The 27,920-nt window shown below is 44.5% G+C and overlaps 7 protein-coding genes across 7 annotated transcripts; 4 read left to right on the top strand and 3 right to left on the bottom strand.

Moving 5' to 3' along the window:
• Positions 1-209: 209 nt before the first annotated feature.
• Positions 210-5,111, bottom strand: AOL_s00076g129 (uncharacterized protein; the record flags this gene model as incomplete). Its single annotated transcript, XM_011122682.1, has 1 exon — positions 210-5,111. One exon carries the CDS (start codon positions 5,109-5,111, stop codon positions 210-212), a length of 4,902 nt encoding a protein of 1,633 aa, XP_011120984.1.
• Positions 5,112-6,878: 1,767 nt separating this feature from the next.
• AOL_s00076g128 (uncharacterized protein) lies at positions 6,879-7,940 on the top strand (the record flags this gene model as incomplete). The annotated part of the gene is made up of 1 exon (XM_011122681.1): positions 6,879-7,940. The coding sequence occupies one exon, from the start codon at positions 6,879-6,881 to the stop codon at positions 7,938-7,940; it is 1,062 nt and encodes a 353-aa protein (XP_011120983.1).
• Positions 7,941-9,490: 1,550 nt separating this feature from the next.
• On the top strand, positions 9,491-10,864 carry AOL_s00076g127 (uncharacterized protein; the record flags this gene model as incomplete). The annotated part of the gene is made up of 3 exons (XM_011122680.1): positions 9,491-9,606; positions 9,691-9,824; positions 9,912-10,864. 3 exons carry the CDS (start codon positions 9,491-9,493, stop codon positions 10,862-10,864), a joined length of 1,203 nt encoding a protein of 400 aa, XP_011120982.1.
• Positions 10,865-12,205: 1,341 nt separating this feature from the next.
• Positions 12,206-13,207, top strand: AOL_s00076g126 (uncharacterized protein; the record flags this gene model as incomplete). The annotated part of the gene is made up of 4 exons (XM_011122679.1): positions 12,206-12,293; positions 12,370-12,759; positions 12,847-13,008; positions 13,083-13,207. The coding sequence occupies 4 exons, from the start codon at positions 12,206-12,208 to the stop codon at positions 13,205-13,207; spliced, it is 765 nt and encodes a 254-aa protein (XP_011120981.1).
• A 554-nt stretch (positions 13,208-13,761) lies between these two features.
• AOL_s00076g125 (uncharacterized protein) lies at positions 13,762-17,959 on the bottom strand (the record flags this gene model as incomplete). Its single annotated transcript, XM_011122678.1, has 7 exons — positions 13,762-13,833; positions 13,918-15,672; positions 15,735-15,922; positions 15,980-16,782; positions 16,840-17,137; positions 17,322-17,543; positions 17,620-17,959. 7 exons carry the CDS (start codon positions 17,957-17,959, stop codon positions 13,762-13,764), a joined length of 3,678 nt encoding a protein of 1,225 aa, XP_011120980.1.
• A 1,253-nt stretch (positions 17,960-19,212) lies between these two features.
• On the bottom strand, positions 19,213-20,934 carry AOL_s00076g124 (uncharacterized protein; the record flags this gene model as incomplete). The annotated part of the gene is made up of 2 exons (XM_011122677.1): positions 19,213-20,510; positions 20,724-20,934. 2 exons carry the CDS (start codon positions 20,932-20,934, stop codon positions 19,213-19,215), a joined length of 1,509 nt encoding a protein of 502 aa, XP_011120979.1.
• Positions 20,935-26,169: 5,235 nt separating this feature from the next.
• Positions 26,170-27,868, top strand: AOL_s00076g123 (uncharacterized protein; the record flags this gene model as incomplete). Its single annotated transcript, XM_011122676.1, has 2 exons — positions 26,170-27,541; positions 27,615-27,868. The coding sequence occupies 2 exons, from the start codon at positions 26,170-26,172 to the stop codon at positions 27,866-27,868; spliced, it is 1,626 nt and encodes a 541-aa protein (XP_011120978.1).
• Positions 27,869-27,920: the final 52 nt, after the last annotated feature.

The raw sequence follows: 27,920 nt of genomic DNA, 5'->3' as shown, positions 1-27,920 counted from the left end.
TTAATATATATATTTCCGTAAATGGGAAATGCGTAGAGAAAATACGAATTTCAAAATATTGAATGTAGCCTTAAGATCTTACTACAGGAGATTCAATCCATACTATATTATATAGGTATCTTTCATATTTAATGTTCTAACAATAATGATATAATAAGAATGTGCAAAACTATACATAAAGGTTACGAAGAGAGTTCGATGTTATTGAGCTAAAACCTAACCGGGGGCTCGTGACCTGATCTACCGAAAACCCCAGCGTCTATATCTTGATAGACTCCTCGCCAACCCGGCTGCCGCAGATCGCTGATGATTTCCGGAATAAGATGGAGCGCTGAAGACGTTGAATACTTAGGGTCGTTGTGGAATGCGATCGTTCGCATGCCGGTTTTCTTGCTTATAACTTGACCCACGGCAGGGCCCTTGGGACCCCCTACCGCACCGTGTCCGGTGAAAAGGTAGATGTCGCCGGTTTTCGGTATCTTAGGTAGCCCTTGACTTTCACGTACATTGTGAAGGTGTTCTACGGCGTCGGAAATATGCTTGGACCAAGCTTTCTCCGCAGTTAAGGTTTCGGCTCCCAATACTAGCTCGCTAGGCCCGCCACGCGCCATTATGCCAATGCTATCTCCCCGGCCAGCCACACCATCGAAAACATGAAGGCGTTCGTGCTCGATTATTCGCTGTCCTGCAGCTCCGTATCGTGCAATTAAACGCCTTGCTCTACCGGTTCCCTCAACGAATCTTCGGAAAACTGCCCTCCCCCCTCCTCGGAGAGCTTTTATGCCGAATCCAATAGCTCTTCCTGCGATTTCCCCACCAAGGCCACTTACTCCACCCCATGCAGCATCGGTCAGCATGCTCTCCAAAGTAGGGGTTTTCCCACTATAGGCGTCAAAGAGAGCACCAACAATCATATCTGAGGCTGCAGAGGCTAGGACGCTTGCGCCTATCATTACAGCAAGCCCTGCGCCGCACGTAGCAATCCCCACTGTTATTCCCACAGCTGTTCCAACTATCGCCATAGCCCATTCTCTACCATTGAGCCCGAGGAAACTAAAGTGACCTGTAGGATCCATCCGATTAATTGGGTCATTGAGACAGTAAGCATAAGAATTTAACCCGCCCTTTCCGAAAGGACTCATGCTATCTGGCGAGCGGAATCTTCCAAAGGTAGGGTTGTACGCCCTATACCCCCCAAGTAGGTAGTCTCGGGTAAGAGGGTCATATCGTTCTCCATTAAATCCGATCAAGAAATCGTCGATAGTGTCGGGAGATTGAGCACCGAAAGGAGTATATACTCGATCCTTTTTCTCTTTGGTGTTGGTATCAAATGTTGTGAGCACGGAATTTGCCATATCTGTTCCCACCAGCTTGTAGCTGACTTTATCGCCTTCTCTGACTTCGCAACCAAGACACTGGTTGCCAAACATGAGATACCTGGTCTGGGTTTTCTCGGTGCTCTCTCCGATCAAACTATTCCCCTGGTGGTAGAGGTGTTTCCGCTCTCCTTTTTCGGTCTGACTTTGGAATTCGCCGCCATTGTATCCGTAACTGGATTTTTCACCGCCAACTTCAGTTCCAATCTGACGCCCTGATGCGTCATATTCAAAGTTTTTGCCCTCTTCGGCTTTGATCTGATGCCCTGCCTGATCGTATGTAAAGTCTACTGTTCGCTCGGGGTTCGAATATTTGATTCTGGTTAGTTGAACCGAGTCATCCGATTTAGCATATTCGTATGTAGCGGTATCTGTTGTGCTGTCCTTAAACTTTGAAACTATGGTATTGATGTTATCTAGGTAGTCATATGTATAGTCTTGTCTCTGAAGGGGGCGCTTTTGATCGTCCTTTGGTGCCTGGTTGCCCGTGCATGTATACTGAATCAACCGGTTTCGTTTATCGTATTTATATTGTTCTATTCGTAATGCCTCGCTGCCATTGGTCAATTTACGCTGGGTGATCTGGTCGCCTGCGTTATAACTTTGATTCAACAGCCAAACCGAGGTACCATTCCAAGATAGTTCACGAGTGGTGGGACGACCAAAGTCATCGTACCCAATAGTCGTCTTCAAGTTAGAGCCTGAGCCTTCTTCGGTGGTGCTAATAGAAGAGGTCCGATTGTGGCTGTCATAGGTCAGGTCGACCCGGAATGGCGAGTTTTGAAATTGTTGGAGACGGCCATCGGAATCGTATTTATGGGTTTGGGTATGACCGAAAAAGTCTTTAGAGTCCTGCGGCACACCACCCATCGAATACTCATGAAGGGAGGTTTTGGCTTCGGAACTACCATCAAAGGAGATTGAATCATGTTTCAATAACCCAGATGCGGTGTACTCAAACTTTCTGCTGGACGAGCCCTCTGTTGATTCGATCAATCTCCCTGTTTTAGGGTCGTATGCATGTTTCTGGATGATTCCGCCCGTTCGGGTTTCGCTTATGGCATCTCCGAGCTCTGGTATAGTCTCAACGTTGACAATGTCATTTCGTGGAGTAGTAAACGTTGATGCTATAGAGGAGGTAGAAGATGAATATTGAAACTTCGTCTCTTTACCTCCATTTGTGGTGCTGGTTACACGCTCATAACTGTCGAACATCTGAGTACCAAGAATGCAGCTGGAACCATCCGTGCCCAAAGCTTTGAGTTGGGTTACGAGAGCGCCAGAGCTGAAATCTGCATAAGTATTCCGTGTCCTCGTTCCGTCTGGCAAAGTTGTCTCGATAACACGATCCCAGTCATCGTATTCCAAAGAGGTGGTTTCAGCGAGGGCATTGCTCTGGGAAACCAGGCGACCGAGCCCGTCGTATACGAAATTCTGCTTACCCTCCAGCTGGCCATTGGAGTAGTATCTTTCCGTCGATGTGATATCCCCGAATCCGTCATAGTAAGATGTCACGTATCCCTCACCATTCGAGTTGGTACGCTTTTGGGCGATCGGATCATATGTGGAAGTTATGGTAGGCCCTGAAGTTGCTTTCACTTTGGAGACTTGTCCCCAGTCGTCATATTCTAGAGACTTGACTATTTCCTGTGAAGTCGGCTCGGCAGTTCCGTTTCTGAACCAGTCGCACGAGGTTGTGGACAGAGGTTGCCCCTGTTCGTTGTAGGAAGCTTTCTGGATTATGCGGTAGACCGCTTCGTCGCTTGACAGGTTACCGTCAACATCCTGGGCTTCAACTTGACAAGTACGCCCGAGTCCATCTAATGTAACTCTTCGCCCACAACCAGAAGGATCGATCGTAATCGTTTGGTACTTTTGATCGGAGCCAGCGTAGGGGAAATAGTATTCATGGCTTTTGGATTTCTCGTATTTCGTTCCCAAAGCTGTAGTTTCTCGTAGCAATTGCTTAACCTTGTCATACTCGTAACTTACAGTAATTCCAGCAATATCCTTTTGAGAAAGTAAAAGACCGGAGACAAGAGACGCTGTAGATGAGCTACTTGTCTTTTGGCCGTCGATGCTCTCAGTCTCTGCGGTTTGCGTCAGGTGGTCTTCCGTGTAATCGAAAGACCATTGCTGTGTGGTGGAATGTTTACCTCCGAGTGTGGTCACACGTTTTATGAGACGACCAATGTTGCGAGACGCGTGGTCATTGTTATAAACGCACTGCGTATTAGATATAATCTTATCGTCTCGAAGAACATCGATGCTCTTGAGGGCAACAACGCTGGAAACCGGGAAACCTGTTTCCGAGCTTGTTGGTAGAGATTGATAAGTGTGGTGAAAGCTTCGCACCGGACAAACGTGACTGCTCAATGCGGGAGTGAGCGTTTCTGTCTTTACATAGCGCCTGAAGCCATGGGGGTCCGCAGGACAGTTGTCGTCTCCCGACTCAGAGTAATAGGTGCGGTCAGTTCTAACGCCAGTCGGCAGAACCTCTTTAACTTGATTTCCCCAATCATCAAACTCATACTCGGTGATCTCCGTTCGGGAACGCTTTTCCTCAGTATTCTCATACGTAATTCTCATCGTCTTTGGTAGCTGATAGTGCGCGGGCTGTGCGCTAAATTCCTTGAATACATCGGCATGATACTCTGTGACTTGCGTCGTTTTACTATAACTTTTTTTCCGCACCGTTTTGGTTACGAGGTGGTACTTGTTATAGGTAGATGTGGTAGTCTGTCCGTTATTATCCGAGACCGTGCTGGTATACTCATAGTTACTGCGTGATCGATAGAGGTTGTCTTCGCCATGGTTCCAGTGTGAGGGTCCATCATATCCGAGGAAATTGTAATTCGAATAACTGTAGTATGTTTTGATAGGTGGCTGCTGGTTCCCAGGCCGCACTGTATGCGAAATAGCGTAGGGAATATAGTGAAAGGGAGCACCGTCCGGTAGCCTGTGACCGTCTTGCTGATATTTAATATCCTCGACCAGGCCAGTGGGGCTCCTTACACTTCCCATACAGAGAAAACCATGATGAGTTTCGTATTCAAAATTCCAGGAAGGCGCATTATCAAGTGGTAACTGAACAGCGATCAGATGAGAATCGCGCAGTTTGAAGGTAAGAGTTGATTCTTCAGAGCTTCCAGGTGCGTGGACAACTTTCGTGGTTGCATCGTTATAGTCTACCCTCATAAGCTCATATTTGCCGTCGCTGATCTTAGTGAGCTTGGGGATATCACCAGAGCGTACCCAAGTCAGGTGCAATACCCGACCACTAGCGGTATAGAGCCGAATGGGGACAGAAACTTTATAGTTATTATTCCTGTTTGAGAGAATCTCGATGTCGCCGGATTTGTGCACTATTTTATAGTTGCCATCTTCCATTTTTTCCATCAAGAAACTTTTGAGCTTCTTATCTTTGACGGAAAGCCCATTCGAGGTTTCCGTGACTTGGTAATGCTCCCCTGTGGAGAGGGAAATTTGTTTTGACTGACGATGCTGATAGGTAGAGAGGTTGAAGGACCAGCCTTTACCGAATCCGACATCTTCAGAACCCAATGGACTGAAGTTGAGACGTAAAACAAGAGGGGGGCAGTTCAAAGCTTTTGAAGGGGTGTCGAAGACATCGACCGAGCAAGTGTATTGGCCGGTTCGAGGATCAACTCCCTTTTGGATAAAGCTACTAAAGCTAAAGCCATGAGAGTATATCTTTGTGCCGCCAGACGCCATAGTTTTCGACTACAAAAGTTGTAGTGAGAGTTCAGGAGAATGATAAAAAGATGTCTAATCAACACCGAAAAGTGGATCGATCAGTTCTCTAGGTATATAATATTTATATGACTTGATGTTTGAATTGAGCGGGTAGTAATTAACAATATAAAATATCTAACCATCAGCTTCACTTATACCCGATTTATATATCATAAAGTTTTGAAAGTGCCCGTCGAGGAGTGTGGGCGACTTCTCTGACAATCCTAATGTTGAATTCAAACCTCGGACCAGAATTCTTCCGAGTCTTCAGAAGCTGAACAAAGTTGAAATCTCAGTAAGCCAATATTTCGAATTCGAGCGCTAAATGCGGAGCTGTCGGAATATCTGTGCGCGCATTGAAGCCACAGACTCCATAATTGTCGCAATTCGGAGGGTGATTCTGTTATCGTATTTGCATTGCACAATCCAGCTGAAACCTAGGCTGATAGTGAATTGCCGCATTTAACGGCATACGTATACGGTTCGCTTTCAAATTTTCCAGAGACGATGTCGCGATATCAACTTAATTCGGACTTCTCCCGAGGATCCTAGGAAAATCTCTGAATTCTGAGAACGAGACGTCGTGATATTGTCACAAGATGCAACAACCTATATGTGTTGGAAGTTAAGAGGCTTCCTTAATGCATATGCCGTTTTTTCAGCCCCGAGTGCGGTCGCATAGGGCTAAAACTAGTCAAACGGTACATTTCCAAGCGGCCGTATGCAACTGTGGGTCCGTCGTTCCAAAACCTGATTCATTAGGACATTTAACTGGTCCGCACTTCGGAATAGTTTCGTTTTCGTATACTTCTTGACCCACATGTGCACGTATGCATTTGGGCTGCTAACTCGTTAACTCATAAACACTGAATTCAACCGTGTCGCCCCGCATAAACTTTAAGCCTTTATACCAAGCCACATTATATCTATTAGACCCGATTAAGTGAAAATTAGGAGGCCAGCCTAAAAAAAGGCTTAAATTTGTCTCAGGCGGCCCTGGACGAGCTGAACTGTCGAGTCAAGAAGTTGTGGATAATTGTGCGCGAATTATTCGAGCCGTCTAGATCCTGCGCTGTCCTAGCCAACATCATGCATCATATATCGTCGGCGCACCTCGAGCGCGCCCGGCCGTCGCGGTCGGCCAAAACATAAATGTGATTGGCTGCGAAGGTACCTTATCATGCAAAAATGGTGCTCTATCCATCCAGCTGAAGCAGGGGGTCCTGGGGAGGTGTGTGGATTCATGACATGAAAACCAATCACGAATTCGAATATTCAAACCGCCACCAAGTTACATTACAATTTGACCAATTAGTGAAGCGTAACTAAATGAGACTACGCGATGCATATGCATTGCATCAGCTATGGCCGACCGGCGACGGCAACGTCGAAGCCGCAGACCATTCGACTAGCTAGCCGCGGCATACAGGTTCACAGCTCAACTTGTCAATCAGTAATATTGTTTCATCGGAACTGTCGACAATCAATAACTATAGTTATCTAAATCGAACTTTACGTGCTCAATCTCTAGAGATAGAATTATATAAAGGTAGGCCGCTGAGCCCATGAGAACCAAATACACACCACTACACAAGACCAGGATTCCCAGTACCAACCAATTCAATCATCTATATATCTATCAATCTAGTTTTTGATACAATCAAAATCTTTTGACCAAAAAGTCACTGATATATTCAAACTACCTCTTCAAATTTATCACTACCTCCTCTTTAACAATATTTTACAATGACTTGGTCCGTTACCAAACTTAGTGTCAAAGCGAACACGTCCGATGGTGTCGCTGACAGGCTCTACGCAAACGGGAACATGCAAGTTCCCGTCGATGTAGTTATCACGGCTGTAAACGCTGATGAGAAGCCATACTACCTTTCTGATTCGGAACTAGCTACCATTAAGCTTGTCGACTATAACAATGTCGATTCCCAGCTATCCGGAAAATGGAAGTACACCCACCAGGAAAACGAGTATGGTCATATCATGGACGGGGCCGGTGGATTTGCGAGCAGCGGCGGCGGATCGGGAGCGAGTACACATGCCTCCGGCCATTCAAGCGTCCAGACCAAGCGTTACTGGGTCAGCACGACTACCATCGAAAATCAAAAGATCGGTGCCGCCATCACAGAGCCCAACGGCAACTACTACAACACCCACAGCAAAGACGAAAATAACTTTGTTATATTGACGGGAATCTCCCCAATTACCTATAACACTAGCAATGTCAAAGTTACTCGCGACGAAAACGACACTACCACCGGGATGTATAACCTCAGTTACGATATGCAAGTCATGCATGTCAAACTGAGTCCCACAGTGGGCACAAGCTGGAAGGCCCAAAATTACCAACTTTCTCTCAATCAGGGTTTGATCAAAAAGGCCGAAATATACGGCTACCACTCTAGTGCGGATGCTTTGAACTACTCTATCAAATTAAGCCCTTCAAGTGCTGGGGAGTTAAGCATCTTCTATATGTGGCCCTTAGGTTCTGAGGAAAATAGAAAGGTCGGCTTGGATGTCAGCAAAAACGTATCGCCTCAAATTCCCCGGTTCAACCTAAACGGTACTGTTACTGTTCCGACGAACAATCGCCGTGGATCGGTATGCTTTACACGAGTCCATTATTCACCCATCAATGGGTTTCCGGCACCATTTTCATGGTGGGGCAGTGAGACTACTGAGAAAGCGGGCTGTAAAATTTATGATGAATGGGGTAATTGGGGTCAGTTCAAGATTGGTTACGGGGGAAGCTCGAACGACCAGCATGTGATCGTTACCGACACCAACGCATAATGCCGTAGAGTTGGCAGCATTGATAGTAGTTCAAAGATGGATGTTTTACGGGTTGAGAATGTGAATGGCAGATAGCGTCCCAAGCGGGGTTTTCTTTCTTTCTTTCACGTTTTCTGATTCTAATGATATTTTTCTTCTTACATGTTACATTGTTATACAGTCAATTAATCATGCTACAGGCATATGCGCATCCTTGACAAGTTCAGGAAACTGACAATCAAATTACCTTGTATCCCCCAAATAGTTTACCAGTTATATGTATATTGATATATACTCCTATCTAGTTCATTATTTAAAAACCCCTAGCCAGCCGAGACGTGCTTCAGGAGTATCATGCGTATAGACGATAAATAATACATATTCCACTGCTGCAGATTTTCTATGGTTCAAGAAATGGGCTGCAGGACTCCAAACCTAAGACGTCACGAGGAGACTGTTATGGGGAAGATTCAGTAAGGTACCGCACAACGCACTCGAACGCAGAATTTTACTTGCATAAATACTCGAAAAATATAGAATAATGTTTTTATTTACCTAACATTATAAGAGCTGTTTAGTCTTATCGTTGGGGCCTCAGACGTCTTAACTAAGTATGACGCGGCGAAAAGAATAAGGGTTTAACATCCGTAGACTTATAAGTAAATACGTAATATATACGTATTAGGCTGGCAGCTAAAGAACACATACTCATGGTCCTGCGGCTGTCTTATATATATGAGTTAGTTCAAAAAGATATCGCGCATCTAGGGGCCTAAAAGTAGAAATTCAGTTTTCACGTGCAGTAAGTACCGATCCTGGTCTTTAACTTGCAGAGCTAGCGCTGGCTGTGGTTGGTTTAGTGGGGGTCAAGATAGTGTTGTTTTTGTTGTATTCTTTAGAGCCACTTGCTTCACTAAACGACCTGTTACGCCGCGATATAATAGATTAGATTTAACGGTAATAATATTGAATAAAACTATAACTATAAGAATATAGTGAATAGTGTGCTCTTATAAAAAGGTTACCATTCCAGGGTAGACCCGGCGAAAATGGTACTCATACATTCATAGATATATATACACAAGAGGAAATATTCGAAATATCCGAGTTGAGGGCGCGCGGGGCACCTAAAACTGTCCGGGCTAAGCTAGTTAGCTTCGGTTATCAGGGGATACATGGCCATGGGGGCTCCACAATTCCCGTATCAGCTCTCCAGTGCATTGTTGCAACATTGATAAGTTCTTATGTAAGAGTAACTACCAAAGTATATGCTTTTTAACATGTCGTAGGGCGTAAGGTAGCCATGTAGCATTAATCAATGCCGACGTGCATTGCCGTTCTTCTTCTCCGTCGGGATATCTTCTAGGCGGAATAATGTAATATTGTGACATACGTTATGTTGAGGGGCTTCATGAGCAGTTTATATACTTGACCATTTGCTTCGCGGGGAGCTTGAACACCTTCTCATTTGCTCTTATACCTATAGACTAAGGGATCTTTGATATACCCATTATAATTAAACGCGCGAAAAAGTTAAATAAATCTCAAGAATAAACCTGTTAACCGCAAAGATGCAGACCACCTGGGCGACTGAAACTCGAAGCCGCTTCCCGGCGGTTGTAGGGACCGGCCAGGCTTATATGGATAATGCGGGTGGAAGTCAAGTCTTGGACGTTGTAATTGACTCGTAGGTTTAACTTACAGCCTCTGTCCACATTTAATATCGGTATCTTCGCGAACAATTGAATAGCTAACGTTGGCCTCCGGATAGTATAAAAGATTATTTGTCCAGTACGAATGTCCAGCTCGGAGCTTCGTACGTTGTCGGCAATAAATCGAACCAACTCTTTGCTACTGGTCTTCTCGCTTCCGCCAAATTTATAAACGCAGACCCCGGAGAAGTTGGTGAGTGATAGTTGAATTACAGCTCTTTCTAGGATTCACAAAGTTGTGCTGATATCAAGCTTCATGAATTCTTTTGATCAAATACAGTCCTCGGAAGTGCTTCCACCCAACTTCTCCACAACCTTTCCTCCGCCTTAAAATTCCCAGCGGGCAGCGAAATTATTGTTTCAGCCACCGATCATGAGACCAACATCGCGCCCTGGCTCCGTCTCGCGGAAAACCAAGGCCACACCATTAAATTCTGGAATCCAAGCCCAGCCCACGAATGGACGCTCCAGCTCTCCGATCTCGAGCCCCTCCTCTCTCCAAAGACCGTTTTAGTAGCATTCACAAATTGCTCTAATATCACAGGAACAATCCATGATGTCAAGAGTTATACTAAGTTTATTAGGGAGAAATACCCGGATATACTTGTGGCCATAGATGGTGTTGCGTTTACCCCGCATCGTCCAATCGATGTTAAGGCTCTGGGAGTGGACTTTTTCGTGTTCAGTTGGTATAAAGTCTACGGTCCGCATATTTCGCTTTTATATGCTGCCCCGAGGACACAAAAGTTTATTACTCCGCTGTCGCATTTTTTTAATCCGAAAGATACTTTGTTCGATAAGTTGAATTTAGCTGGAGGGAATTACGAGCTGACGGCTTCATTGCCCCACCTCGTCGAATTTTTAACGCCTCATACATGGGAAGAGATCAAAAGGCAGGAGGAAGTACTTTCGAAGACCTTCATTGATTGGGTTCTCAGCCGGCCCGATACGACACTTTATGGAACCAAGGAAACAAGCAGCGAGAAGAGGGTTCCTGTACTGAGTTTCTCGGTAAAAGGATGGGGAAGTAAGGATCTTGTCGAAGCAGTAGAGAAAGAGGATTCGAGATATGGTATTCGGTGGGGACACTTCTATGCGAAGAGATTGATAGACTCGTTTGGATTGGAGAAGCCAGATGAGGGGATTGTGAGGGTTAGTTTGCTGTTTTATAATACCGTTGAAGAGGTGGAAGGGTTGATTAAGGTCTTTGAGAAGATTTTGGGCAGCAAGTAAGGCGGTATTTCATTCTATTCAAATTTATGTCCTCTAGACGTATACCGATCGAAATGCTCGATATAATAAAGGTGCGAGAGTCGATTCGAGCCGTTAGTTAAATCCGAATTCAGAATGACCAGGCCACGACGGCACATGTTTAATAGCTAGTATTTAATCCACCATCAAAAAGGTCTTTTGGATATTATAGCATCCTCTTAAATTAACGTTTTTGCCCTTGCCTTACCACTTATCCATTCATTTCGTTAAATTACCCCGGTCGGGTGTCGTGTCCGCTTCCTGACGTTCTGAGATTCTGATATTGAACGGTGGATGCATTGTAGGCGAGTCGACAACAGCCCCGGCTTCAAAGTAATATCGATAACACCCTGGATATACATGTTTTATATCAGATATTACCTATATTAAGCCCGGTCCGCCATGGCCTTGTATTATCAACCAGGCAGTGTCGCCTGGGCCCTAGAAGGCAGTGAATTCCCAAGGCCGGCTTATCTCCGCAGCTGCGTTGGCTATGACCCGGAAGATCCGAAACCCGTTAGACTAACAGGGTTTAATTCCGTTTGGTCATCAACAGGCTGGGCCCGAGGGGCCCGGAATTCGAAGCTAAGACGAGGCAGGGTCCAGTCACTGGACTTTGTCACACCGACGTCATACCATGCTTTGGTAACTGCGCCCGGCGTGTACGCGTAAAAAGGTACGCCATAGTACTCTTCGGGGCAGCATTTCGGATCTGGGGATAATCGGATGTCAAGATATCCGTTTCTAGCGCCAATAGCGTCAATGGGAGTGTCGTATGATAAAATGGTGCTGTCAGAGTTTTGCAGTGATGTGATGATTTAAATACAACCTACCCGGTGCCTGTGGGCCGTTATACAGGAACAGGCATATACATTACCCAACTATTCTCGATATTAAATTGCATTAAGTTAATATAGATTTTAGGCCTCGAAAGGCATTTCTTCCAATTCTCAATTATCCACTAAAACTAAAAACACTCTTATACATGCCATTCATTCGACGCATTCATTAGATCCTGGTTCTGGGGAATTTAATCTTGTTGCAAACACACATTAATATTTTTAATTCGGTTGGTTCCGGCGACGAAACTCTACAATTATAAACGGAAACGAAGAAGGAAAGAAAACTACAAAAAGATAGAAAGTCGGCCAATTCGAAACTTCCCATAAAACGGTCCTTCTGTTCTATTTCTACGACTTGAAAACGATTACGACTGCTCGGTCCCTAGAATTCATATAGGATCGCACAGTACCCCTGGAAAAATTGAACCCGGACGTCAATTAATTGTTCGATATCGATTATATTGAACATCCAAAAATCATAATGGCGATTACGTCGGAGGCAACAAGTGTGGCTCGAAGATATGTATCCTGGTACTGGTTTCCCACAATAGGGTCCATTGTATGGATCGGTAAGTTAGATATAAAACCCTTTATATAATTAATGAAAAAGAGTCAGTTTTATTAATAATCAAACATGAAATCCAGGTACCCTCCTAGGACTTCTAGTCACGTGGATAGCTGAAGGAAGTCCATACTACGAATCCATGGGCCCCTCTGGTCAAACAATTGCCTACATATCTGACATTGGCGCCGACTTTCTCAAACCCCTGTTCATCACTGGCAGCTCCATAACATCCGTTTGCTTTGTTCTATCGCTCTTCGGTGCTAGATGGTTACGCCACCGCGGCAGGCTTCTGCCGAATACATCGATGACCCAGAGAGTGCTTAGCATAGGCTCTATCATTGGAGCGGTCATCGGAAGTATTGGACTTATCCTGTTGGCAGTGTTTGATACCAAGAGGTATACTACGCTTCATAGGGTGTTTTTGGCGGTGTTTTGTATAGGGGTTTTGATTAGTGCTTTGGGTACTGTTTGTAAGTTTTTCCCCTCGATCTCATCGAAGAGGTACTCTTTTATGATTCAGGGGGGCTAGTTGCTAACGAAATATGAACCGAAAATAGTGGAATACTGGCGACTAGAGCGAAACCATAGAACATCCCGTGCTCTTACAATAAGCATGTGGACAAAATTCGCCTTCTTTATCGTTGAACTCGGTTTGGCAGTTACCTTTGGAGTCCTCATGCGCCATAGGAAACATAACGCCGGTGCGATCGTCGAATGGGGTATGTCACTAATATTTTCCAAAGATGACTAACTTTATGTATTAAATGATTCGCTAATGTTCAACGTAATATAGTCCTTGGAATCCTATTCACAGGCTACCTCCTTTCCTTTAATTTGGATCTCCTGCCCGCAACGAAATCTTACCCTGGCCAATTTAAGGATATGGAACTTACCCCTCCTGCTACACCCTACACTTAGGTATTTCATTTATGGTCGATAGCCTCTAGAAGTGATAATAGACACTTCTCGTTTGAGTTAATGACTCGTTTGCTTTTAAACCCGCATTGCGCATCGGCGTTTCTTCCATCATTTTGAGCTTTCTATACATTGAAGCATATCCTTACTGTTGAACACTTATACATACCTTACAGCCTTCTATTTGTTGAATGTAAATAAATTTCTTTTAGATATTGTATTTAGCGATGTAGCCGCCCATACGCCTACTCATGTAATAACAGAGCAATTTTGACGTTGATACAGTCGTACCATTCTCTATTTTCAAAATGTAATAAATGAAACACACCAGGATGAACGAACTATCCTCCAATTCTTCTCATGCTAGTAGTTTACTTCACAAAAATAATACATCAATCTGTCAATACAACCATAATATGCTTACAACCAATGCGTTAAAACTCCTATGGAATGCTTTACTTGATCTTCAAACAAAGTCTTAAAACCCCACCTGGTGCTACCATATCATGGAGACAGTCCACGAATGTAGATAAAAGCTGTAATCTTTTTATACCCTACTACAACGCCATAGTCACCGTCATGGAATTGCTGTGGATCAACAAAACCGGCGGTAAATTCTCACAAAGCACCTGTTTCCCGATTAAAACCCATTGTCAGCTAAAAAAAAGTAGAAAAAAAAGAGCACACAAGAGGGGGAGGGGGGCTAAACTCACGTCTAATCCAGAAATATACTCCACACACGCCTCCTCACTCTTATAAGTCCCCTCTAGCGGACTAGGTAAAGTCGTAAACACAACTGCTGTATCGTCGCTAAACTTCCTCACCAATTCGTTCAATATCAAATACTGCGCCAAACTCGGTAGGTCGTTGAAACTGAGTGATACATCCTGGCCAGCGGGATATCCGCTCGCCCGTTTATGGCTGGGAGGCTCTTGGTCTGCAAACATGATCGTTGGTCCGCTGTCTTCGTGCTCATTGACTTGGGCGTGTGGAATCTTTTGGGAACTGAAGGCGGATGAACTCATGGTACGCTGTGTTAGACCCGGGCGTTTCGATGGCGCGATTGCAGATGCGGGTGTAAGTCTATCGATAGCAGTGGTAGAAGCAGAGCTTGGGCCAGCTGCTAAGGAGGAAGAAGAAGTATCTGGAGGATCAATGGATGGCCGTAATGATGTCCGATCTGGTGTTCGAGCTCCTGATGGACCCGCTCTAGACGGTACCGGCGGCAGTCCTTCCAATTTTCGACCAGTAGATTTTCTCTTTGCATCAAACCGAGCAATTTCTTGGGCACTAAGAAGCACACCGCCGCCAATACTAACTCTCCGCGACACAGGATCCGATCGTTCAAATTTGTTCGGCCGTCTTCCTGATATCCGCCTTCGACTTTCTGGTCCCTCCTCTTCATCTTCATCGTCATAGTCTTCTACGTCGTTCATGCTAACTGCAGACTCGGTGCTAGACGAGCTGTCGGACTCAGAATCCGAAGAATCGCTCTCAGACTCTGTTTCGGAAAGTACGTGGGGCTGTAATGAATGAGTCGTCATATTCATCGTCCCCAAAGAAACGTCCAAGCCCTGCAACCTCGTCACTGATCGGGACCTACCCCTTCTTTTACCCTTAACAAACTTCTTGACGCCATCTAGGAATCTCTGACTCTTAGTACCGGGCACTGCAGTTCCTTGCTGCATAAAGGTTCCAGCTGGCCATTGCTCAGACCTCAACAAATCTGCAACCTGCGAATTCAGCGCCTCTTCGCTCTGAAGGTGCTCGGCCTCTCTTCTTCGACGTTGAAGTTCAATCCACCATTCCTGGCCTCCAATCACCTCTTCCACTTGTTCATTCTTCTCTCGTTTTCCATTCACAATGGTTTCGTAGGTTTTTAAATCACCCTTCGCCAGCCAGCAGACCACAACCTCTGCTTTAATCCGTAGGTTGTCCAACAGCGATTTAACACGTCCCGCTTCCTCCTCCACGTCACTTTCGTACTCCACAAAAACGATAACTCGGATTGTGTAAACTTTCTTCCAGGCCGGAACAGTATGCAATATACACCCAAGCTGTAATATCAATGTATAAGTATCGAAATTCGACGCACTTGTCGTCCCTCCCTCGCTAGGGATCTGCGCGGACATTTGAATCGGCCATAGGTCGATATACTTCTTCTTAGGTTTCTCTCCAGCTTTGGGGATCTGTAAGTGCTTGAATCCTTTAGCGAGGGCAACATTGATTTGGAGGGACATGAGCATGTCCTCGAGCATGTTGACCCAAGAGGTTACAGAAATAGCTTGCTCGATCCTGCAGGTATCAGTCGGGAGCTGCCCACGGGTTTCGTTCGTGTCGTCAACATCGTCTTTTGTGGCGGCATCTGGAACTGGAAGGTCAATCAAAGGCCGTCGCTTCTGGTACTCGTCCAGATTGTACATCCCCATAATGGCGATGTTGGGCCTCATGCCCCCGAGACCGGCGCCCTGGATAATTTCAAAATTAGCACCAAAGAAAAAATCGAAAAAACACGGACAGAAGAGCTTACCAAAACAATATTGCGCATACCCCACTCAATCGTGGGACTAATCGCAATTTGTACGAAAGCCTTGCACTTCCCGAAATCGATGTATTTCATCCACGCTTGTTGTTGCTTCTTCGCTTCAGGGAATGACTCTCTAAAATCCGGCGTGACAATTACATGGGCCAGAATATAAAGTCCTCCCTTTTTCAGTGCTATGCAACTAATTAGCCTAGATATTTTTGAAACGTAATTATCTCTCTAACACTTACAGTTGCAGAACTGGATTAGTTTGTACGACCGTCTCGGATCATTCACAAATAGCAACAATTGCGGTCTCCAAAACTTGATATGATTCTCTTGTTTAAGCCGCAACAAGTATTTCCGTACTTGGTGGTAAATCAAACTTTGACTCACATCCCCCCATGCTTTTGGCGGTGATGTATAATGAATCAACAAGAATAGGAATAGCAGCAGCAGAACACAAACACTCGCATATACCCCATCGACGAAGAACATTGTAATACCGCTAATAACGGTCCCTATAGCTGCAGTCCACCATCGGAAGTAATTGAAACTCGGTCGAAAGTTCGGAGCCGCGCTGACCTTCAAAAGGAAACAAGCGAGATTGATGGCTAAAAAGGTGAGGAGGTATGTCATTGTAACGAATGAAGCGATTTGGTTGATATTCGCAAGAAGTGTGAGTTGCGCTACAAGGAATGTGAAAATGATAGCGACAATCGGTTCATCGGTAGATGCGGTGCCTTGGGCGAAAAACCCAAAGCCTGGGATAAGGTTGTCCCTGGCAAGTGCTTGCAGGAGTTTTGCACTTCCGACGACGCCTAACAAAGCGGAGAAGAAGGATGTGGCAAATTCTCCTGCAAAGATGAGAACGGCGGAAGCGTTCACGTCTTGGATGATGTTGAGGTTTGTGTATAATGCTGTGCGTTTAATGCTGGCTCCCATTGAGAAGACGACGAATGTGTAAGTAATGAATGTAAGCAAGAGGCCATGGAGTGTGCCCTTAGGAATCGACTTGTTGGGTTTACGAAGGTCACCACTCATCGAAGCGCCCCTGAAGATGAGACTTTTAATAGGCTGCTATTATTAATCGACGACAAGAAGTACGTACGCAAAAATTCCTCCGGTCGCAGGAAATAGGATGCCAAAAAGGCTCTGAAAATTCTCCTTCTGGTGTGACTCGCTGCCGGCTGCCCCCCTAGTAAATTGCGGCAGCAAATTTTCCCTGAAGGTATCCCACGAAAGCCCAGTGTATGACAGTCCATGATCACCGTACATTGGCTTCATGAACAGAGTCGAGATTGGAATCGAGTAGGTTGCGGCAAGAAGAATAACCAACAGAAGATTCGATGCTTTGGCAAAGATGCTCGATCCAAGGAGGCAGATTGTGGTGCAAAGAATAAGAATCCCTAGAGTCGTAGTTAGAATAGGATACTTCAAATGACAAATTGGCCTGGAAACATGCCTGTAGCGTAGAGATATCTCCAGCCCTTCAACCTACGTTAGCTCATTCTTTCCATCGATATGCTTCAAAAACGGGACGTCTCACAAATGAGTCTGGTAGAGCCCCTGTTCCATCCTCGGCCCGAATACCATAGTTGTTCATAATACAGTCCACCAGACCAACAGCATTCATGCCTGTATTTAGCACGTATCCTAGGTAGAATACAATACCAATACTACCACCAAATTCCGGTCCAAGACTTCGAGATATCAGATAATATGCGCCACCGCCTCGAACAGTGCCATTCGTCGAAATCGCAGAGATCGATAAAGTCGTAACGAGATTGATAAGGTAGCTAGCACCCAACATTCCTATCCCAGACTTCTATGTCAGTCCTCCAATTCAAATCCCATAACTCCATAGGCCTAGGAAGATTATCCACCATACCCATCATTCCCAGCACGCCACTTTGCCCAAGAATAAACCCAAACCTCAAGAACATAAGAATAGAAAGCACATTCAACGTCGTCGGCACAAACACTCCATTGAATGTCCCAAGTTTATTCGACTTCGTCTTCGATTTCGCCCTCGTCTCTTCAGCATTCGTGATACTTTTGGTCATTCTCGGCAGATGACTCGTAGCATCTCCACTTTTCCTACGTCCTGAAAACCATCCTGAGAAATAAGTATTCTGTTGGTCGCGATCGGACGGTACCGAACCACGACGGGTGAGAACTTCGGTAGCATCTCCGAGAAGTTGGGAGACATAGCGGCCGGCGGCTGCCATAATCGATAATCGGGTGAGCTTTTAGATACCGTCTGAGAGAAACAAGCTTGGAACGTGAAAGGTTATTGAAGTCCAAGGCTCATTGTCGACCGCTCAGCGCAGCGATATCGAATATTAGCCGCCCGATCGGTACCCAACAACGTCATAGATGGAAAGGTTTAACGGAAGCTTTGGTGTTCCCCGAATACATTTATAAACCAAGCGCGCGACAACACGCGTGGACGCAGAATGTACGTAATACGAACTCTTGTGCAAAAAGTCCATCTCATGTGATTATACGTATGGACCGAGAAGTTAACTACGACACTGGAATGAGAAAGGAAACGAATAATCCATGCACATATTATATTGAAACTAAGTACTTAGACGATTGGATCCCTCGTACTGGGGCCTGGTGTCGTCATTTATGCAATGGCCTGTGCGACTGACGAAATACAGCTTCTGATTGGCTGGACAAAATCCAACAGGAAACACATTTCCCATTACACAAATGGGTCTTGGTATTGTCCTCAGTAGGGGGATTTCGACAGAGGTTACGAGCATTTTGCAATTAAAGGATACAGGAGAACTGATAACAACAGCTAGAGAAAGTTAGGGAATTAATAAGTGAAGGGTGGATAGAAGGGGTGTAATAGAATAAAAGAAAAGAGTAAGTAGAACAAAACTAGTAATAACGAAGTTATGGCGTATTCTAGACATACATTCAATTGGTACGTCTCGGAATATGCCAAAGGTCAGGGATGCTATAAACCATCCCAAAGACGCCGTGTCTTGAGGCTGCTAGGTTAATTATCAATACCATCCTCTTATGGCTGTTCCTCACCATCTTTTTCCAACGCTTTTTTTTTATATTTTCTTTTATTGCTTTTTGTTATGATTTTTTAATTGATTTTTTGGTTGATTTTTTATATTTATTTTTTTATGATTTTTTGATTTTTTGATTTTTTTTTGATTGATTGATGGATTGATTGCTTGCTTCATTCTTTTTTTTTGGGTTTATTTATTTATTTATTTTTTTTATATTTTTTTATATTATTTCCCCGTCGTATTTTATGCAGGTTTGCCTACCCGGGGCCAGATAGGCTAGTTTACAGGACAATTTTCCAGTCCTGTAATCGAACTTCTCTCATTTTTTTTTTTTATTTTTTTATTTTTTCTATTTTTTTCGGTATTTTTAGTTCATATTGTATCTCTCAGTCGAAAGAAACAATACTGTCAATGATATTCCAAGATCAGATACTAGAAAGTTTCCGTCACTTCCAGAAGCCTTTCTGGACCAATCTGGGGGTCTCATTAACCGATTTGTAAGAAGAATTCAGTTGCTGTTGGTTAAGTTGGGCCTGGTCCGGCTGTTCTAAGTATGGGCGGCCATTCCAATCCTGGGCCTGGAGAGGCGGAACACGGGAGGCACTACCTGCACTTAAGCCACCATAATTGTATAAGGCCAAGTTATTCTGAAATCCGGTCTGCATTATATCAACCGGACCCAACAATAGCTCTGTAAAACTCTGTGCTGGTTGGATTAACTCGCCAGCTGTGGCGTACATAGGTAGGTTGGCACCTTGATGGAGAAGTACCTCGGAGCTCAGGCTATCTGCAGCTGGATTGGTGTAAATCGATTCGTAACCATCTGGATAGTAGCGTTGATAATTGTCGGGGGGTGAAGGTGTCCACATGCCCTGGCTCTGGAAGTGGGGGTGGCCATCTTGTTGAATTAAGGTCGAAGCATCCTGTAGTTGTCCGGGTCTTGAACTTTGCGAAGCCATTTGTGATAATCCAAGGGTTTCAGGGGACAAATTTAGAGCAGTGGGTGACGCGTAGCAAGACCAGAGATCAGGGTTCTCCGAAGGCATAGGCGAAGCCGTAGTTTTGTGGTAGGGCGGCAATTGCATCGCCCCCTTCCCGTTGCCATGCGGCGCCGGGCCATTGGGATCAGGTACTAATCCGACATATTGCAGGTTCAAGTCGAGGGTAGCTAAGTCCACGGGCTGGTCTAGCTCATAGCTGGGACATGTGCCATCCGAGGTATCATAGGCTTGCGTCTCTGCCGGTTGGAACGTGGGGGCGTCGTTATGCGTCTGTGCCGTTTGTAGAACCAATCCGAAGTAATCCTCAGCTTCAATAAAGGGCGGATGCATGCCGTGTTTAACAGAGTTCCCAGTTGATTTATTGGCCTGATTCGAGTACTTGTACTTCTTTTGAACACGAGACCGAGACACTTTAGGCGAAATTCCATTGCCTGAATTGCGTTTGCGCTTATACGGGCACGCTTGATATTCGGCTGAGATTTTGAGATTTTCAAGGATTCGAGCCTTCAGTTCGGACATAAGGGGAGGGGGTAATGGGCGCCCATTATTGATACTGGAAATAGTTGCCCTTTCCTCTGGTCCAAAAGCTTCGTCGTTCTCAAGCGCGGGAGGAATACCCATGCCTTGGTCCAAGAATTTTGAATCCATCAGTTCCACGAATCCTGTCATGCCCTTATCCTTAGCAGCCTTTTTCAAAGCCTTATTCGCAGCCTTTTCTGCCTTTACTGCCTTTGCGTTAAATTCTATAGATTTAAAGCTGGATTAGCATCGATTCTCGATGGCAAAAGCCTTAAATTCACTTATACACGGCTAATTTGATGTATATTATCCCTTGAAGCGAGAGAAGGATCGAGAGATAGTATAATTTCAAAATCAACTAACGAGGGAACAAATGGAAGAGCCAGGAATATATATGCTTGGGTTATATAAAGCCTAATATTATTGCGGGATCTTACCTCGAATCAAAAGTATTCTTAATTCCTCTTCGCCGATGCCACGATATTCAACGCCATGGTAAACATTGTAGGCTGTAAGACACTTCCGAAGTTCAAGCTCGCCTTGAGCATAGGGTAGGTCGCGAAACCAAGACGGAACTTGAAGGACCGCGAGATCCTTTTCAGTAAGTTCGAAGACTCTTATGAGCTCCTGAGCTGACTCGAAGGACATTTTCGAAGTTCTACAATTCGGTGCACGCCTACGCGGCACCGCGGCTTTCGATTTTGACTGGTGGTTGGAGGGATTGTCTTGAACCATATTGATGTTTGAGTTTCCGGCGAGCTAATCAAAGACTTTCACTGTTACGTGTGAATTGAATTGTCGATTTGTCGATGATATCTCAGTGCAGTTGATTATTGAAGAATAATAATATATTCTATAATAAATACTTAAGTAGTTACGTACGATCGATAGTTCTTTATTCGAATATTCGTCGGTGACTAGTGACTAAAAGGGAGAGAACAGGAAAAGAGGGGACAGTAGGGACTCGGTTTATATGTCCGGGCAATAAATGAAAAATATAAAAGATCGATTCTTGTAAATTCAAAGATCATCCGGCTATCATTCAGCTAGGTCTTCTCGAAAAATCTTGCCATGCTCCTCACTTAGACACAGTTCAGTCATTAAGTTCCGAAAGTTCGAGATTATAGGAGTCGACTTGGGTCCTATACATCAGGCACTTATCAACATTCCCAATATCATATTTTAGACAACTTTGGCTATAGGAAGTATTATTTGACCGACATATATGTATATACAGCTAGCATACAAAATTGCCTAGAATTCATGAATAACACCGTAGGTATGAGCCCTTAATTCACTACAGAGATCTAGGTACAAAATAAATCCTCGGGGATTGAGTTAAAGCCTACGTCCTAGGACTCATCTTGAATGCAAAAGTACTAATTTGGATCAATTCTAGAGACGAATAACTGAGATAATCCAGCGTAGAAGCATGTGTCTATAACGAACAGCTCTGCAATTCACGATTTTAATTCAAAGATCATCCAAAATTGCTCTGGCTATTTGAAAAGACGTTATATTGAATATATCAAAAGATCGACGAGGTTCTAGGTCACTAGACCCATTGTCAATCTTAAGGCTCGCAGTCATAGGTCAGCTTAGGACGGCTAACCCTATCGCTAGGCATCTATGGTTAACTTTCTATATCATTTTATTTAAATTAATTGTAAAAGAATATATAATGTGCATGTATCAGGTCAGGGTGCAACATATAAGCAATGGAAGTCCAATATCCAACAAAACGTGTGAATATAACCACGTGGTTTATATACAAATTTAGGGACTTGAACACACGTGCACGCGTGGCCGTGTTTTTAGAACTACAGATCTAATATTTACTAGGTAAAAGTCTACTATTTTGGGACAAGTTCGGTTGGAACTGGGTAGCTAGTTCTAGAATTTCTACTGGTATACGCATATTTAAGTCCACTAAACTGCTACATATGAGTGTATATTTATCTTAAAGGCGACAGATTATGTGTATGGTTCAGTCACTGCACTGCACCTGCGCTACTCGAGTACTCGACTGTTTTACGTTCTATATTCACATATACAGCGCTGAATTTACTGGTTAAAATACACCAAGGGTTTCAAAATTTGAATCCACGAATATCCAAAAGTTCGTTCAAATACTCCTCCGTTACATCTGGAACATCTATCATCGGATACCTCATAATCTCGGATCCATTGTATAGCCCCGTTGCTGCCCCGGTTCTTATAAACTTCCGAAAACTCGACTGAAACTCCCTTGATGCCCGCCACAAATTATCTAGATGCGACGACGCCATTGTGTTGGCTCGTTGCAAAGCAACCAATTTTTGTGAGACTATCGCGCGGCGGGTAGAAAAATTATCATAAATTTCGAGGGCCCTGGCCCTGATGCAGCGAGGCATGGTTGTTTTGCAGCCAAAGGGAGTGGTATGCTCGGCCTTGTTATTGAATAAGGGTGATAATTTGCATAATCCTTTCGATCCACTCCCCTTCGAACTCGCGGGGCTGATACTCCCGGCGGAGTCTAAGCTAAGCTATCCTCTGGCCTCGTACGATCGATAGAAACGGCAGCTTAAACCCGGTGGCATCCACGGAATCCCAAACAAACTCAGCGTCCACTTCTCCTAAACCTATAATAGGGTATTTAAGAATTTCCGATCCAAAGCACAGCTGTGACTTTGGTAGGAAAATAGTCGGCCCTGTGGCGAAGCGGGACTTTCTGCGGAGTTTCCGATACTTCGATAGGAGGACCAATGATTTGTAGAATTCCGGGTCACCACAAACAGTGAGGGCGCCAGCATAGGCGGAACGGGCGATTTTTTTTCGAGCGATAAAATTAATTCGCAGGTCGTAATCGCTGATTTTGTAGCAGCGAGGCATCGGATGTCGTTCGTTGTAAAGATCTAGCCTTTCAGTTTTTTTTTCGTTTGCAGGTTTCATGAATATATATATATAGGCAGTTTGACGTTTTTAATGCATACGGGCGAGCTGAGGTAAATGTCACAAGGGGAATATTACAAGGGTAGTTAGCCCTGTATCCGATATGGCTCGAGACGACATCCGATATACGTCTAAGCTATAAAGTGTCTTAGAACCTTCTAAATTCAAGATTCACGGCGACTAGGTATACCGGTATTTTTTATAGAAAAAAAATAATTCGGAGCTGCAAGATCACAGCTTCAACCAAACGATTCTCGTCTAGGCCGGAATTAGTATTATTTCTAATCTGACCCCTGTCGTGAAACCTATCACACCTGTATTGTATTTCTATGATTGCTTCCCATATTTTAGCTATAAACCTCGCTATGTCTACATGTAGAATTTATCGAAATAACAACCTAAGAACAAAGTATATGGCCAAATTTAAAGCCCGAATGATCCACAGCGTCCAACCAAATCTCTTGAGTAACCCCCCCTTCCGGAATCCTATACCGTAATATCTCTGAACCGAAGAAGAGTTCGACTGGCGGGTGAGGTCTTGCCAAACACATTATTTTGAAGCGGCGATACCAGTACGCGAATGAATGGAATTCATTGTAAAGCTTTCCAGAATTCCTGCCCAGCATCAAAGCCTGTGACCTCTCGGAACTTGAAGTACCAGATGGGAAACGGCCCCAAGCAATACCATTCCGCGAATCCATGTTGGCGACGATTTCCAGTCGAGGGGCCCGGTAGCAGCGTGGCATTGATTTCGGAGGGTCTCCGAAGATATTGTGCCCAGGTATCAATCTATATATTGTAAATATTTTGAAATAGTGAGGATGTTGGTTCCGTTAAAATATTTTAAGGTTGGAAACGTCCGTTACATCGTCGAGTCCCGCTAAACTAAACTTTAACTGATGATATTCGAGGATCTCGGGACCGGTAAAAATGTCTGCCTCCGGCCTTGTAGCTAAAGAGCCAAACCCTCGGCCGTGTGAAAAACGTCTTATGACGGTGTTGATCCCGACGTATCGTTCGCCTAGCTTTCGGAAACCCCAAACTGACCATACATTCTCCGGGAGACCGGCCGTATGAATTAGAGCAAACCGCCGGAGTGTAAGGTTTGATTCGATTTCGGATGTGGGGATTTTATAGCACCGCGGCATTACTATATATACTGCCAGGTACTATACGTATTGATCCATGGGGGGTTTGTTCTGATATAGGTCGTGTAGATGCAGCGGAGCTCGCACAATCGTATGCACATGAGATGCTCAGGCTTTAGCCCTGGGTTGTAAGTAAGTACTTAGGGTTTGCTAAGCAAGATTTTCGGTCAGGTTTGACAAGCTGTCAACGATAATATACAACTTGGGACAGTTATGGAAGATAATTCTACCAAGTTTTGATCGATCCGCGTGTTGTTGGCGTCGTTCGGTTTTATTTTCGATAAATTGGATTTGCTTAGTCATCAGAATTGGCCGAATCCAGCATCAATAAATTTGTAAATGGCTAGACTGAAAGCATCCCTCGGAGTCTGTCGCGTCAACCTTCATCCGAGAATTCAAAATTCAAAGCCAAGATTTCATTCACGGCTCCTGGAATCCTCAAAGTAGAACAGAACTTGTGTCCCGCTCTCTTATGCTCCAATTTTTAATAGTTACAGCTTACCCGACACATATGCATATTTGAGGTTGAGACTCCAAGCTAAGGTATCGCTCACGAGGTTCAAACGGTTCTACTAATACGGAAGAAGAAACTCTTTAAGGATAAGAGAAAAGACCCCTTGGCACTGTGATTCCTAGAACTCTAGTATCAAAATTACAAAGTTTACTTAATTCAAGAAGCATTATATCATCGGTCTCTAGGTGTTTATAACACAGGAGGTTAATCAAGAACGAGGTTATTGTTCTTAGGGATATTAGACGGGCCGGGTTATTGTATGGTATAGTTAATACTATAGATTAAATCTATTATTGGGTTATACTAGATCGATCGGCAATCTGTAGATGATATACTGGATCCGATTGTACAATTATAAGCACACTTGCAACCGGCCGACAAGAGCCCAGCGGGGGCTCCAGATAGGGTTCCCAAGGACCATTGGTATCAGATTATAGCGCTGATACCTGGGCTAGATATTGTGATCGAATATCGTAGCTACATATATTAGTCAAAAGCTAGCTAAACTGAACAACTTTATTTCTAAGCCGACAGACTTTATAATTAGTATCAGTATCACCATATGGCCATGCAAGCAGATTGATATATTCCTCGGATCCTACTTTCACGGCTTCACCACCCGACAAAACCAATTCAAGTAGGTGCTTTTATGGCCTAGTTTCGATTTCAATAATGGCCCCGAAGTTGCATTTAACATCCTGATATTACCTTGAGGTACTTTCAATGTAGACTATGAATCACAGTCTATGATATGTGATCCGCCTAGTTTTAATCTTTCAGGAGGTAGCCATTCCAAAAGAACATCCGCAATATCTAATTAAAAGAGGTATATCTGCTCACATATATATACTTATGTATATATTTATACATAATATACCACGTGGCTGGGATGAGAGTGACAGGCCGTGAAATAGGTCGTTATATTCTAAAATTGTCTTTCGACGGGCCAGTCTTAATTATAAAACGCCTCAATTGGAAAGGTCTCGTGGTTATAAGAGACGCTATAGATCGGCCAATATATATTGATTGGAACGTGTGAATAAAAAGAATAGAAGCATCATCCATATGCATACGGATCTCTCGAGCTGATCAATTGATAACCGCGAACTTCACAGCCATAGAATTAGCAATCCCGTCTCAAGAAAGCCCTTCTACTAAAAAAGAATCCCCTAACCGATCGTATTTCAAAACCATTCCAATCAGCTTGAACTCGACAAATGTATCAAACAAAATACTATCCCATAGCTCAAGCTTTAGCATCTTCATATCTGCACCATAAACGCCATAAACATGTCGGGCCGATACCCACACAACGGCACCGAGCTGAGGATGCCAAGACCTCGAGCCGGGTCCGATGTTACACAGGCTTTACTTTGTTGGATTTCGATGGATGCAACGCAATCCGAGGACAACTTGTCGAGGCCGGTCAACACACAACACGGCGCTGGTACGGCTTATACGGGCACTCACCCGGATCCAGCTACACGGGCTTTCAGCAATGCCGTGATTGATGACAACAGGCGCGATATCAGAGGCCATACAAATCCAGTCTTAGCTACACCTCAATGCCATCGTCCTCGCTACAACCAACATCATCGCGACCCCCGTCATCGTCAACCTACCCATCATCATCATCAGCATCAGCATCAGAACAATCATCGTCATCATCACCAACCTACGCAAACCCATCCTTACAATCCAGCTCAGTCATTAAATCTCGACAGCCAGAGGCAGCTCTCTAGGGAAATCCTCGCAATGCATTCTCGCAATGCCCAAGCTCGGGCATACCATCCTTCGCGTCCTCAAGCATCTCAACCGCCATCCTTCGTTCGACCACCACCAGGCTTCAATGCCCCTCCTCAAGTTCCTCAAGTTCCTCAGGTTCCTCAGGTTCCATCGAGTATTCCTATGGCTCCACCACCAGCATTCTCAATGCCACAACCTCCACCAGGCATCTCTATACCACAGCCACCAACAGGCACCTCTATGCCTCAAGTACCACCAAGCCACTCACTTCCACAACCACCAAACACTTCAATACCAAACCCGTCAGTCGCCGCTCACCCACAGCCACAAGCACAACCGCAGCAATCAAGTAGCTCTCAAATCACACTATCAAGCTCCCTGATACGTCGACTCCAAAAAGACCAACGTCGCCTTGACGATATGCTCGATACCATGAACATAGAAATCGCCCAACTCAAAGCCGACAAAGAGCACCAATGTATTCTCTTTTCCAACGGTCTTCTCTACATCTCTAACCCAACTGCTTGGAATACCTGCGATTGCAAGTTCTGCATTGGCGTCCGGGTTCTTCGTCAAACTAAAAGCCTTGATGCCGTCGGGCAGAGGTTGTGGAATGATCCAGAGTATGCATTTTGGAGAGAATATCCGCGCATCCATGGTTTTAAAGTATGTGTTTGTCTTCGTTGTACTCATGTCGAAGAGGAGGATAAGTTGGAGCCCGATTGGAAGTTTTGGTGTGGTTCGGCTGGGAGACCGAGTCACAACCCTGCCCTTTCTGCTCAAGCTAGAATCGAGTTACAACAGCCTCCAAAGTTTAGACGTAATTGTACTGCGCCTCAGCAACCTCAACCTCAGACTACGCCGGTGGGGCAACATAGTTTTTATGGATTTGCACAGTCACTGTTTGAGATGCCAGGTAAGTACAAATTATCTACTCCACCTACTCTCTCTTATACATTAAGATACTGACCAGGAATAAACTTATTTAGAAGCTGATATTCAGCACCATTACAATTCCTTGTGGAATGCCGCAGTAGATAATATTATCAAGAACAACGGGACAGGTCATCATCCACCTCCTCCACCTCCTCCATCCTTTATGCCTCAAGATTCTACTCCTGATGTTGGCCCAAGCAACTCTGGACAATATGGAGCCATTGGGCAACCAGTCGTTCCAAACACAAATAACCCCCACTATAGCACTTACCATGGGGATCACACCCGTCGTGGGCCCCAACGCTAAATAATGATTTACGTTCTAAGACCTAATTTCAATCCTCCTTTTCGTTATGATT

This window comes from Orbilia oligospora (genome assembly GCF_000225545.1).
Source record: "Orbilia oligospora ATCC 24927 unplaced genomic scaffold scaffold00076, whole genome shotgun sequence".
Classification (NCBI taxonomy): Eukaryota; Fungi; Ascomycota; class Orbiliomycetes; order Orbiliales; family Orbiliaceae; genus Orbilia; species Orbilia oligospora.
The sequence above is the reverse complement of the archived record's forward strand: the minus strand, read 5'-3'. Positions and strand labels throughout refer to the sequence as shown.